This window comes from Bombina bombina, chromosome 5 (assembly GCF_027579735.1).
Source record: "Bombina bombina isolate aBomBom1 chromosome 5, aBomBom1.pri, whole genome shotgun sequence".
In the NCBI taxonomy this organism is placed as follows: domain Eukaryota; kingdom Metazoa; phylum Chordata; class Amphibia; order Anura; family Bombinatoridae; genus Bombina; species Bombina bombina.
The window spans coordinates 217884420-217898735 of NC_069503.1; the positions used below are offsets into that span (position 1 = coordinate 217884420).

A 14316-nucleotide genomic window follows, 5' to 3' on the forward strand; every position below is an offset into this window, starting at 1 on the left:
TCAGAAGAAAATGAATCCAACATCTGAGTGTTTATTTTTATTTTTTATCTAAAGCATGAAAGTCATACTAATTTGTGTGTGTGTGTGTATATTTATGCATATATGTATGTGTGCTTATGTGTTTGTGTGTATGAATGCGTGCATATTTATTTATAAAATATTTTACCAGGAATATGTATGTATGTGTATACATGTATTTATGTATGTATGTATGCATGCTTGTGTGTGTGTATATATATATATATATATATATATATATATATATATATATATATATATATATATATATATATATATGTATGTGTGCTTATGAATGTGAGCATGTATGTGTGTGTATACATCTATGATGCTTGTGTGTATACATGTATGTATGTATGTATGCATGCTTGTGTGTGTATATATATTTATGTATGTGTGCTTATGAATGTGAGCATGTATGTGTGTGTATACATGTATTTATGTATGTATGCATGCTTGTGTGTGTGTGTGTATATATATATATATATATATATATATATATATATATATATATATGTATGTGTGCTTATGAATGTGAGCATGTATGTGTGTGTATACATCTATGATGCTTGTATGTATGTATGCATGCTTGTGTGTGTGTGTGTGTGTGTGTGTATATATATATATATATATATATATATATATATATATATATATATATATATATATATATATATATATATATATATATATATATATACTTAAAGGGATACTAAACCCAAACATTTTCTTTCATGATTCAGGTAGAGAATAGAATTTTAAATAACATTCCAATTGAATTCTATTATCTAATTTGCTTCATTCTTTAGATATCCTTTGTTAAAGAAATAGCAATGCACATGTGTGAGCCAATCACACGAGGCATCTATGTGCATCTACCAATCAGCAGCTACTGAGCATATCTAGATATGCTTTTCAGCAAAGAATATCAAGAGAATGAAGCTAATTAGATAATAGAAGTACATTAGAAAGTTGTTTAAAATCACATGCTCTTTCTAAATCATGAAAGAAAATTTTTGGGTTTCATGTCCCTTTAAGTGTGAGAATACTTGTGTGTGTATGTATATATATATATATATATATATATATATGTGTGTGTGTGTGTGTGTGTGTGTGTCTGTCTGTATGTGTGAATGAATGTGTGCATATATGTGTATGTATGTGTGTGTATACATGTATGTATGTTTATGTATGTATGGGAAGTAATTTATCCTGTAGTGACTGAAGTAAGGAGGAGATGGACAGAAACGTGTTGGGTTTTAAAATTAAAATATGTTATATCCCAAGGGCTTTAATAGAGTAATTTATATTTCATTTTTGTATAATTTATTTTATAAATTAATTAATAATTAAGATATAAGACCTAGAACAATAATAATAATTACCTGTGAATTGAATTGTGCCTTCTAGTAGTCACAGAAAGAATATTTTTAGAACACAGGTATTGACCACAAGATGGCGATATAATGCTTTATATTATTTATTCATTTTAAATTCTCTAGATTAGCAATTCAAATTTTAATGTAACCTGTTAAACAGAAAACATATTTTTACATGTTTAAGAAGTGTCCTCTCCTATACATTATAGAAATCTTAATATCTTTTTAAATTATGGAGCCAAAGTCTATTTGAAATGTTTACTGATATTTTCTTTTAGCTTTCTATGACCAACATTTTAAACCATAAGTAATTTATTGTAACAATCTGCTTAGACTCTTCATAAAGTCTATCATTTTATTTTGACAAATTGTACTAGCGAAATAAGTCTATTTTAAGTAGAGGAGTACAGTCAGTAAGCAAGGAGTAATCATGAAAAAGATATTCTCTGTAGAGATAAGGATCACTAAATTACACTAGAATTGAATAGTTGACAAATGTAATAGCACTTACTTTTAATTTGAAATAAACAGTAGTATATTTCCTGGCATATTTAATTTTTTTCTTCGGCCTGTATCATATGACAGCCAATCCCAAAATGCATATATGTACATACTGTTCACTTTTGCACATGCTCATTTAGAGATGGAGTCTCGGAAAGTGTGCATATAAAAAATGTGCACATTTGCATAATGGGTGTATATGGGAAAGTTTTTTTTTAAATTGCATGCTTTATCTCAATCATAAAACTTTATTTTGACTTTAGCGGACCTGTGAAAACTGATACAAAATATATACTTATTGAGGAATGCTATTGTACATGAGGACACAGTTATTTTAATTTTGTTCTTGAACAAGATATAAAAAAAAAAATATTTCAAGCAACTTTTTATTTTGGCTTCATTCAAAATTCAAAAAAGTAGTTTAAAAAATATCTGGATTATAATATATATATAATATATAATAATAGAACATTTGTGTGAACCTATAATATAACTGCACTACCGTACATTCATAATAAAAATTTCATATGTGAGCTTTGATACATCATTTTGAGCACATATCAGCTAATATTGATAAAATAATGTAGTTATATCTGTATTACATACCCAGGTAGGCAACTATATGTGATGTGATCAGCCCAAATTACTATTTAACAATTTTGTTCACAATCTTATTATATTCCCCCTATCATCTGACACTTGCAACTAAGTAATATTTTTATCAAAAGATCAAAATGAAAATAAATAATAAAGTTCTTGCAAAATCCAAAATTGTTGTAGATTCAATCTTCCAAGTAATATATAATCTGCAAATAATATTCTACTCATGTAGGGCGGTTTTTAATTGTAATCTGTAAGTGCCTTTAATTATAGGCTACTCAGCACTGACTTTATAATGCATTGTTCTGAATATTTTGAGAATTTTTGAGGAAAATAAATCACAAACCTTTGCCATTTAATTGGGGGAAAAGTCATAAAAATATAATATTTTGTAATTTCGTGTTTTGGAGCAAATGTAGATTTGAATATTTTTATTTTTCTGTTACAATTTAAAATATATAAAAATTATACAATATTTTAAATATTTATGAAATATTTTTACATTTTTATTTTAAAGAAAGCAATGTCATTTCAGAATGTATGCTTTAGTAAATATTGTAAAAATATGTTAAATGTTTTAGAATGTCTTGGATACATTTTATTCACACCTGTTCTGTAATTTTAGGAACTCAAACATTTTATATTCACAAAAATAATTTTATATATTTAAGAAAACAGATTGATTTCTTCCCACATTACCAAGAACAATACTTATTACTGCACATTTGAACAGATTGAAAAAAATTACAGTTTGAAATACTGTATACAGTAAAATTCAGTAACATCATGTGATCTAAATTTAACATAGATTACCTTAAAGGGACATGAAAGAACTAATAAAGTGATAATAAAGTCAAAATTAAACTTTAAAGATTCAGATAGAGCATGCAATTTGTTTCTGTTATCAAATTAGCTTTGTTCTCTTTGTATTATTTGTTAAATAACAAAACAAACCAACAAACAAAACAAAAATTAGCCGACTCCTAAGCTTACATTCCAGTTTTTCAAATAAAGATACCAAGAGAACAAAGAACAAATTATAATAGGAGTAAATTAGAAGGTTGATTAAACTGGTATGCTGTATCTGAATCTTTAAAGAAAAAAAATTTGGTTTAGTATCCCTTTAAGTTAGCTGCAGGTTTCATAACACAACCAAAGACTGACACATCAACACACACAATCAATTTATTGAGCCTGCGTTCACCTAACAACTGCCCCATCAGTAGAACAAATAAATAATGAATGTATTGCCAAGTATTTAATTAAACAATTAGGGGGTTTAATTTTTCATTTAATATCCTTTAACGCAGGATAATAATAAATTATTAATCTTCCCAGAATTTTAAAAAGAAATGAATCAGGATATACTTTATCACACACAATCTTTTTTTTGGGGGGGGTAGCTTTAAATTACATGGTGTCTCCTCTTCAGCTTTTAAGCTAAAATGTTCCTTCTAAAATTCTGTTAGAAACTCACTGCAGTGTTGATAATTTCACCAGAGATCATCAGGCTCTATGCTGAAGATGATGAGATTTTAACACTTGGTAGCATTGATGTTCCTGAATGAAAAATTCCCAGCATTTTCCAGATTTTTTTTAGGTAGTGTTAGTGGTTTAAAAACAGGTGTTTCAAACGGGCAGAAAGTTGTCTCTTACAAAATCGAGCCCTTGGTGTATAAAATATGATACCTAATATTATATCTTATTGCTGCATATGTGTTATTGGATGATACATCCTGTTTGTTTAATGAGTTAGATAATAAGATTTGCTAAGTCTACTAATTATGTATATGTAAGGGACAATCTACACAAGACTTTTTATTGTTTTAAAAGATAGATAATCCCTTTATTACCCATTCCCCAGTTTTGCATAACCAACAATGTTATATTAATATACGTTTTACCTCTGTGATTACCTTGTATCTAAGCATCTTCTGACAGCCCCCTGATCACATGACATTTTATTTATTATCTATTGACTTGCATTTTAGCCAATTAGTGCTGTGTTGTGCTGACTCTTAAATAACTCCCAGGGCAGGAACACAATGTGATCTATATGGCCCACTTGAACTAGGAATTTAGAGGTTTAAATGTTATAAAGTATATTAATATAACAATGTTGGTTGTGCAAAGCTGGGGAATGGGTAGTAAAGGTATTATCTATCTTTTTAAACAATGTTAGTGTAGACTGTCCCTTTAACAAAGTCTAATTATCAATCACGTGTTAATCATTTAATAAAACTACACAATTTGTAAATGGTGGGCCATGAATTGTCTTCAAGAAAAGTGTACATTAAATAAAGTAAAAATTTCTAACATTTTAAAATAAAATAAAATAAGCACTTTGCTTGTTTTTTTATGGTTACTTTTAGGTTTTTTGTTTTTTTTTAGATAATTTTTCTTTTTGTACATTTTTAGATAATACATATAATTACTAAAGAAATATCAACAACTATATTTAAATCTAAAATAAAGGAAATCCAAAAATGTATTAACAATGTTTGCTACAGTTGCATTACATGTAATTATCAAACCCATTCTGATTTTTTGTTTTTAGGAGATGCATTTTTTTCAACCAGTGTAGAATTCACTAGATCAGAATCACTGCACTGATCACTTTTAGGTGTTGCCTGTCTGTGAATTACAGTATTATGTTCATTTGCAAGTGACTTCCCACTGGTGGATGTCAGGCTGACTTTCCAGGGACAAGCTTTATTGCTATTTGAATTTATGTTAGACTTTCCCATGTCTTGATGGGAGTTGTCAGTTTGAAAAGAGGCTGTTTCTCCCTCATATGAGGGTAGAGAGTGGGAATCCCCCTTTATTTGCTCATCAAATTTCTTAAGATCATTAGAACATTCAGGATATGTAATCATTTGCTCTTGGTTTTCTAGTAATTTTGTATTTTGAGAAGGTGTATTGGAATGACAACCTTTTAAGGAATCATTTTCCAGCATTATCATTTCCCTTTTAAGTTTTTCTAACTTTCTTCTCATGTTCATGACACGAACCAAGTCTACTACACTAAGAATAAGTGAAATGACACCAGTACCCCAAATAAAAATCATCATCATGGATTTTTCAGTTGGTCTAGATATGTAACAGTCAACACTGCTGGTACATGGAGTTTGCAAACAGCTAAAGCTCTTTGGAACAAAAATACCAAAGAGGAAGTATTGCCCAGCACAGAAGCCAGCCTCAATGAAAGTTCTCAGAAAAAGATGGACTGTATAAGCGAAAGAAAAATCTGGTATCTCCATGCGTACGCCCTCTCCAGGATATGTGCAGGAGCCACTCTTCCTGTAGTGACCACTAGAGGTTGCAATGTTTGTAAGCACTTTATGTGAAACATGGACAATGAACAAGACGTAAGGTACAAAGACCACCAGTGTTTGGACCAACCAATATCGGATGTGGGATACAGGAGCAAATATATCATAACAAACATTGGAGCATCCAGGCTGTAATGTATTACAGGTAAATCTCTCCTGCTCATCTTCATAAAGAGGGTACCCAGCAAACACCACCATTGCCATTCTCAGCAAAATCATTAATGTGAGCCAGATTTTTCCTAAAACACAAGAAAGACAGTAGAGGAAAGATTATAGTCTGTAAGGTGCAGGTACAGAAAATGTTTACCTACTAATGTAAGTGAATCTTCCTAGTTGTAAAATGGGATCTAATTAGAAACATAAAAGCACATACATATATAGTTTGACAGCAGATATGAGTCAAAAGGCCCAAAAAAGACTGTTCATATTTCCCTATGAAGTGTAATTATTTTTAGGGCTGCCTTATGCATATCCTAGAATTTCCCCTCAGTATCGTTACCACCTCTATTGGAAGCTTAACCCATGAATCAGCCAACCTCTCTGTAATGTGCTACAGAAAATTAGTCCTTAACCTACTACCCTTCAGCTTGAAATCATGGACCCTTGTTCTGTTGTTGATTTTCTTCAGAAAAAAATGCTTTTTTTCCTCAGATTTATTAAATCCCTTAATAGGAATGAAGGGGTTTGTTATATCCTCTTCTATTTAGAGAAGTTTGTCAGTGTGACCTGTGCACAGGCCAGATTTATAGAGACAGCAAAAGTAACATAACACATATGATAGGGCACTTTTTAAATATGCTAAAATATATAAAAAAAAAATGGCAGATTTGTTTTTACAAAACTAGTTCATGGGAAAGATCGCTTATCAACCAATGAAAACAATTTCCATGTTGCTATTGGTGGATGAGAGGGACACACCCCACAGGCATAAAAAAAAATCAAAGGATATTTTTACTTCATAGCAGAATAATCGTTTAAAAAAAGAAAAGAAATAAACTGTAATACATATTCAACTGCTCACTTTTCAATGAAAGAAAGGAAAAAATACCTTAATGTAAAATACTTGTCTTTGTCTTAGTTACCAATATTCTGGTGCAGAATAATTTCCTTGTTTCTTTGTTTTCTGGGATTGTTTTGTACAAAAGGAAGCAAATATTTAAATATTGCAGCAACATGGACAAGTGTGTGACAAATAAAAGCTTGCTCCCCAAGCTTGTAATATCACTGATACTGCAAATCAGCAAGTTTCCCCATTGTCACAAGAGCTAACACTATACCAGAAGTTTTTTTTTTATTTTTACGCTTTTGTTAAACCCTTTAACTGCTGCGTCATTTTCACCCTGTGCTGCACTGTTTTGCAGTTTTTAGATACTTCTCACATCTAAGCCCTAATGCCATTTTTCAGTAAGTAACCCACACATTTTATATCTCTTTTTTTTTTTTCACAAGACCCAGCAGATTCAAACTATACCATTATTTTATGTATTTATCATGTAAGAAACCTGCAAAAATGTGTGAAGAAATGCATTTTTTTATTACATTTTTAATACATATGATAAAACAATAGTGTGTGTTTTTCCCCTAAACTCTACAGTAAAAAAGAAGGGGTTATCCTCATTTAAGCCCTGAACAACTGCAAGATACCTTAAATGCCGCCGGTCATTAAGGGTTTGACTGCTTGCAAAACCGCGCTATTAGACCCGCCCCTCCTCCTGCTGGCTTGTTAAAATAGCGCGGTCTTGCCACTGATGGCGACACAACGCTATTAAGAAACACACTTCCATAGAAAGACCAGCAACTTACAGGGTATGTCGCTGGTTTTTAAGGGGATAAATAAGGTTCTTTTGGTATAGATATGTAACTTTGATCTGCACATAGGGTTCTCTGAACATTTATTCATACCAGGTGATCACTAATACCACAGTGATCGCCTGGCTAATAAAACTAATATAGGGGCTTTAGAACAGGGGTCTTAGGGGTCTCTTGGCCTGTTATACATATATATATATTTGTAAAGTACATTAAAATTAGTGTATTTTTATTTTTATTAACACATTTTTCTTAAGCTTTAACCCTCAATACAGACACCATTTAAAAGAGAAGGCAATTAGCTTTGAAACTGTGGGTCTTGTGGCTTTCTAGGGCTTAAAGGGATATGAAACCCATTCGCATAGAGCATTAGATTTTATACAACTTTCCAATTTACTTCTATTATCTAATTTGTTTTGTTCTCTTGGTATCCTTTGTTGAAAAGGGTACATAGGTAGTCTCAGGAGCTGCTGATGGCTGCACATATATGCTTTTAGCTAGCTCCCAGTAGTGCATTGATGCTTCTTCAACAAAAGATACCAAGAGAGTGAATCAAATTTGATAATAGAAGTTAATTGGAAAGTTATTTAAAATGTTATTCTCTGTCTGAATCATGAAAAATGTGGGGTTCATGTCTTTTTAAAGGAGGTGAGATTGAGTTCCATCCAGCTCCCTTAAGCCCTGTGGTCCTTCCTGGTACTTAATACAGATACCCTATTTTAACAAAAAGGTAATAATTCCCTTAATAAATAAGCTTCAAGATCTCCATAGACTCTCCAAATATGCAAATACATAACATTAAAGCAAACATCAATATAGCTGTTTCCTTATAAAACATCCACATAGATCTATAATTATACATTCAATTCTTCCCAAATCAGCAGGGGGATTATTTATGTTTTTTTATGACAAAGGGGGATTTCTTACATTAATCTGATTTAGAACTTAATTTGAAAACATTTTTTCAAAACCATTTTTTTGTAGCTCAGACTTTCCTTACACATACTTTGATAACTAAAATGTAGGGGTATGAAATGTATTTAAAAAAAAAATAGTTAAAGGAAAACTATTTTTCAGGTAAAAGTAATATTGTTTTAGATAGTAATATACAGTATGTGTTAAGTCTTGTAATGGACACAGCTATTTCAAAAGTTTCTATCTTTTGGTCTATACCAAACTGCACTAAAAAATGAATATATTATTAATTATTAACCACATTACTTATAATTTCTTAATGAGAATTAACATAGTTAAAATCCAAGTTACAATGAGTTAATATATTTAAAATACAATTTTTTACAAACTTATAAAAAATGTTTTGCTTCTTCAATGAAATAATTGATAAAATAAAGTTTTTTGTTTTTTTATTACTTACCAATTGCAGTAACATTGTAATTGAATGTGACAAGCAAATATCCAATAGAGTCCAAATATTCCATGGTGAGATGGGTAAATAATATCCTTGTTCTTATTAATTTTGTACTTTGATAAAAGGATGCAAAAAAAAATATTTATTCACTAATTATTAAGTAAAGGTCTGTCCATAGTAATACAACACAAAATAATATATCCTATAGCCAACTTATGAGTCTAAGAAACATGAGTGACTTTAAGATTGTAGATCTGTCACCTACTAGCCTTCTTACCTCAGTGACTTCTGTACGGTGACAACTGCAACATCACAAAGATCCCATAAGTCATCACAGTCACTATAGGCTATTCTTACCCCACCACAACATTCCTACATCCCCAAATTGCTGAAATATTTGTTAGGAAAAAAGAGATCACAACACTGAATGGCTCAAGTCTATAAATTCCCATGTAGATAAACGTAGGACCCAGTTCAAAGAGAACCTTAACTTCAGCCATTCTAGTAGTGACAATTTGTCTGTAATTCAATAATTAGTGTTCTGCTGGTTACATATCTGTATACTTAAGTAATGTGTGGTACCCGAGGCAGAAATGTATTCAGACACATAATAGCTTTATGTTACAGATAACCTCTGGCTTACAGAACTAATCAGAACAATTCTAATATTTTATTAAAGCAATAAAAACAACTTTTATTTGTAATGCAAAATTCTGTTAGATGTTACACCCTAATTTGCTGCACTATGATGGAATGTGTCCGTTATTTCAGGTTGCTACCCCAAGTATCCCAAGTATCCCCTGTATAAGGGCCATATTTACAAGAGAGAGCAAAAGAGAGGGGGAGAGAGAGCAAAAGAGAGGGGGAGAGAGAGAACAAAGGATTTACAAGTCCATAATAAATCAGATTTACCATAGAAGGTTTAGCATGGCTGGGACTGCTCTAGCGCACCCATAACTTTCAATGAGCCTGAGCTAAATAGCACTGATATTACAAGTTGAAAGGTGTGGGTTGCACTCAAGCGAAAGCCCAAATAGTGCAAGAAGAATTAGCACAACCTGAGACCTGGAGTAAAGTATTACACTCATATATACATTAATAAAAATTATAACATTTATATTGATAAATATGTTTTAAAAGGATTAAAATGGGATATAGTATGGCAAGTTGTTTGACTGGAAAGGGCTCCAATGTATGTATATATATATGTGCGTGTGTGTATATATATATATATATATATATATATACACACACACACACACACACACTCTCTTGAGCCCTTCCCAATAAAATACATTAAAACAGGCAATATAATATAAGTTTTTTAATAGTTTTTCTGTTTTTTTATTTTAATATTAATACTTGAAATTCCTGTTCTTTACTTACAAAAAAATGTCTTTATCTTTTTAAATAGATATTTCTATATATACACAATATTTAAAATAAAAAGAACATTTCTTCTAGGTGAAGAACATAGGAATTCAAAGTTATGGGTTGCACTCAAGCAAAAGCCCAAATAGCGCTAGAAGAATTAGCACGACCTGAGACCTGAAGTAAAGTGTAAGGGTTTAAAAAATGTATTCACAAAACACATCTAAAACATACTAAAATATAGTATTACACTTCTACATACATTAATAAAAAATCAGCGGTCAAGTCGAGCGGGAACGCATGGGAACGGAGTTCCTGCACTATTCTTGCAGGAGGAACTATGTTCCCTCTGGACAGAGAACAGAAACGTTTCAGTAAACACTGCTGCTGCTGGTGGGAGGAGCTGGAGCATAGTCTGGTTAGAGGGATAGTGAGCTACTCTAGCAATGGGCAGTAACACTTTCTACAATACACTTAATGCAAGCCTGTCAGTGGTCCTGCTGTGTGATGACCCCGCACTGCGTGGAACACATGGTGCTTACATTTCTGTGTGGCCTACTCTAGGGTTGTTTAGCTCCCCTCAGCAGAAATAGGACTATTGCACCTTAAGTGGGTGAGACTCTGTGACAGAGGAGGTTTGTCAGGCCCAAAGGCAACCATTCAACCCTTCATTTGATTTAATTTGCTTTCATTAACTAAAATGTATAGATTATATACATATAAGTATGTGTGTTTTTATATATATATATATATATATAGAACATTAATACATGGTCGACGTTTCGGCCCTCAGTTGGGCCTTCATCAGGACAGGTATTATCTGAAAGACAAACATATAAACAGATACTAGAAACATGGAATGATAGAGACAACACGCAACAAGACACAAACTACCTATATCACCATCACCAATAAAATTAAAAACAGACTGTGCAGTCTGTAAAGGGAATAATCCAACCTTCAACAAAGGATACCCAAAAAACAAAGAACATGCAGGATAAAGGGGCCAAGGCAGATATAGATAATATGGTACAGTGCAGCAAACACAAATAACAACATCTAAATAGACTGTGCTGTCTGAGATCTAACAACCTTCAACAAAGGATATCAAAGAACAACTATGAGATAAGAATGCCAGAAGGCAATCCGTGGGCATACAAGGCAACAAGGCAAAACAAAATGATGTTATGGTAAAACAAATAACATTTTATAGTATACATTAGCCGTATGCACAAACATTTTGGACAAATTATTCTTCATGGAAAAAAAAATATTTTGTTTCTCCCAATATTTGTTGAACGGATTATTCAAAATTCTTTTTTTAACAAAAAATCAGTTTGTACGCTATTTCCTATGGGAACAACAATAGGGCAACACAGGAGCAGCTACACTGCAGGTTAAAGGGACAGTCTACTAGAAACAAATGTATTGTTTAAAAAGATAGATAATCCCTTTATTACCTATTCCCCAGTTTTGCATAAATAACACTTATATTAATATACTTTTCTGATTTATGCAGAAAATTGATAAGAACATATTTGATTAGTTTAGAGAAGCAAAGATCAAGCCTTTATGTCAAAAATGCAAAACATATTTTGGCAGTTGACTTGACACCTATTAAATGAGGGATCTTCCGATATATTTAGATTGTGATCAGGATGATAATGGCCTCTTTTGATGGACCTGACCACCCTAAAATTTGACTCATGTTGTGAGGTTTTGCCATTGTTATGACGGTCACCGGACAGCTGTATGGACATAGGGCTACTCATTTAAAAAGAGGAGAACTACTGCTTATACATAAATAGTTGTATATCAAACTCTATGGGGCCGATTTATTAAAGTTCGAGCGGACATGATACGATACGCTGTCGGCATTTATCGGGCTAATTGACACGCAAATCTGCAGGGGGCGGCATTGCACAAGCAGCTCACAAGAACTGCTTGTGCAATGCCGCCCCCTGCAGATTTGCGTGTCAATTAGCCCGATCGTTTAGGATCGGGCGGATTGATGTCCGCGGCCTCAGAGCAGGCGGACAAGTTATGGAGCAGCGGTCTTTAGACCGCTGCTTCATAACTGCTGTTTCCAGCGAGCCTGAAGGCTTGCGCGGAAACAGGGGCAGCAAGCTCTATTCGGATCTTGATAATTCGGCCCCTATATATTGTGGGAGTTAACACAGATGATGCCTCATCCCCAATTTCATTTTTTATTCCTATGGTTTTATCAGGTGATCATTTTTGCCATGGTTCTCACCTGATAGCCAAAAGAACATGTGGCTTTGAAAGAGGGACATTTCCTCTTAGACTGCAGGACATCCTAAAATTCATCTAGTAGAGAGGCGATTACAATACATACACATATACACATTGTCATTGTTATTTGTTATTAGTGGTCATTTTCATTGCTGTTAATTTTCTTAATTTTCCTTTTTTTTATACCAGCAGGTAAATGTAGTTAGGAAAAAAATAAATAAGTAAATAAATAAAAGTAAAATAATAATAATAATTGGATCTATCATCATATAATTTATTTTTAACTTTATTGTCTTTTTAAACAAAAATGACAGTAAAAAAAAAACTTCTACCAAGGATTTTCTAATTTCTCCTTTGAATCTCTTAACAAAATTGGCAAATAGAGGAAGCAAAAAAATTAAATCAAGACACAATGCTGACAAGTGTATGCTGATGCTTACCACAGGCCCACAGTCTTTAGACAAATTGCCAAGTTTTATGGGTTAAGCCAAAAAGACATTACTCACTAATTGTAAAAAAAACTTCAAAATTATCTTATGACCCAACATTATGTAAATAGATTGAATATCTAATGTTTTCCAGTGAGTGTGTAACACCAAACATAATGTTGTTTAAATATAAAACAGTTCATCTTTCATATAATCTATTTCTTTAGGTTTTATATAATATTTTTTAAATAAAATGGGGGATTAGACACATATCCAGTGTCTATCCTTCTGACATTTTTAACTAGTGTCTAGTTCCTCTAATAGAAAAGAATGTGGTTCAATCATTTGGCAATTTTATCAGTCTGCACCTGTTCTGGGCTTTTAAAAACATAGAATAGAATGTCGGACTGAGAATCCAGCTTGTCATTGGAAGACTTGTAATAATTTGAGTTCATGAAAATACAAATATATCCAATCACCAAATGCCATGTCACTGTTTATGTGCAGCTTAAAAGGGAAGGGAGATGTGAGAATGCAGGTGTTGCTTAATAACTTAATATTGACCTATCAGTTACCTAGTTAAAGTTATTTTTTATTTCATTGCTGCTCTGTCCGAAAAACATTGATATATATTTAACTAGTTTGTTGTTGTTGTTGTTTTCATAAAAAAAACCTATGATTTACAGTTTCTCTTAGTTATATATTTATATATAATTAGTGTCCCAATGAGTTACTACTTAAATCCATTGTATTATTATTTAAAAGGACATTTTACTCAAAGATTTTCTTTGTTCCATCTAAAAGACTGTTTCAAAATGTATAACGTGCTTTCTTTTTTGAATAACTGATGTCTCTATATTGAATAAACTAACTTTTTTATGTAGGAAGTGTCCCTATCAGCAATGACTTAGTTGTACACAATCAGATACTTCCTGTTACTTTTACTTTCAATGTAAACAGCTTTTACACAAATGTAACTCTGTCTAAAGATATGTAGAAAAGGGTCTAACTTCAAAATGCCTGTTTTTTGACATCTTTAAATCTAAGATGTTGAACCTTGACTTATAAATTACATACTCTGTCAAAAGCTCAGTGATTTCAGCAATTCAAAACACTCCTTGGATTAACAGAGAACTAACTAGAAAGTGAGTCCTTTATAAGACAAAGATTGAAAGTGAATATAAATACTAATTGATTGCATCCTACTTAGAATTTATACACAAAATCACGAATGTGTCCATTAGTGCGGTGACAGC

At 31.9% G+C, this 14316-nt stretch overlaps 1 protein-coding gene across 1 annotated transcript; it reads right to left on the bottom strand.

Annotated features, from left to right (window-relative positions):
- Nucleotides 1-1485: 1485 nt before the first annotated feature.
- Nucleotides 1486-9270, bottom strand: GJD4 (gap junction protein delta 4). The gene is made up of 2 exons (XM_053712957.1): nt 9015-9270; nt 1486-6069 (listed from the first exon to the last, which is right to left on the bottom strand). The coding sequence occupies exons 1-2, from the start codon at nt 9076-9078 to the stop codon at nt 5027-5029; spliced, it is 1107 nt and encodes a 368-aa protein (XP_053568932.1). The 5' UTR covers nt 9079-9270; the 3' UTR covers nt 1486-5026.
- Between the last annotated feature and the right edge of the window lie 5046 nt (nt 9271-14316).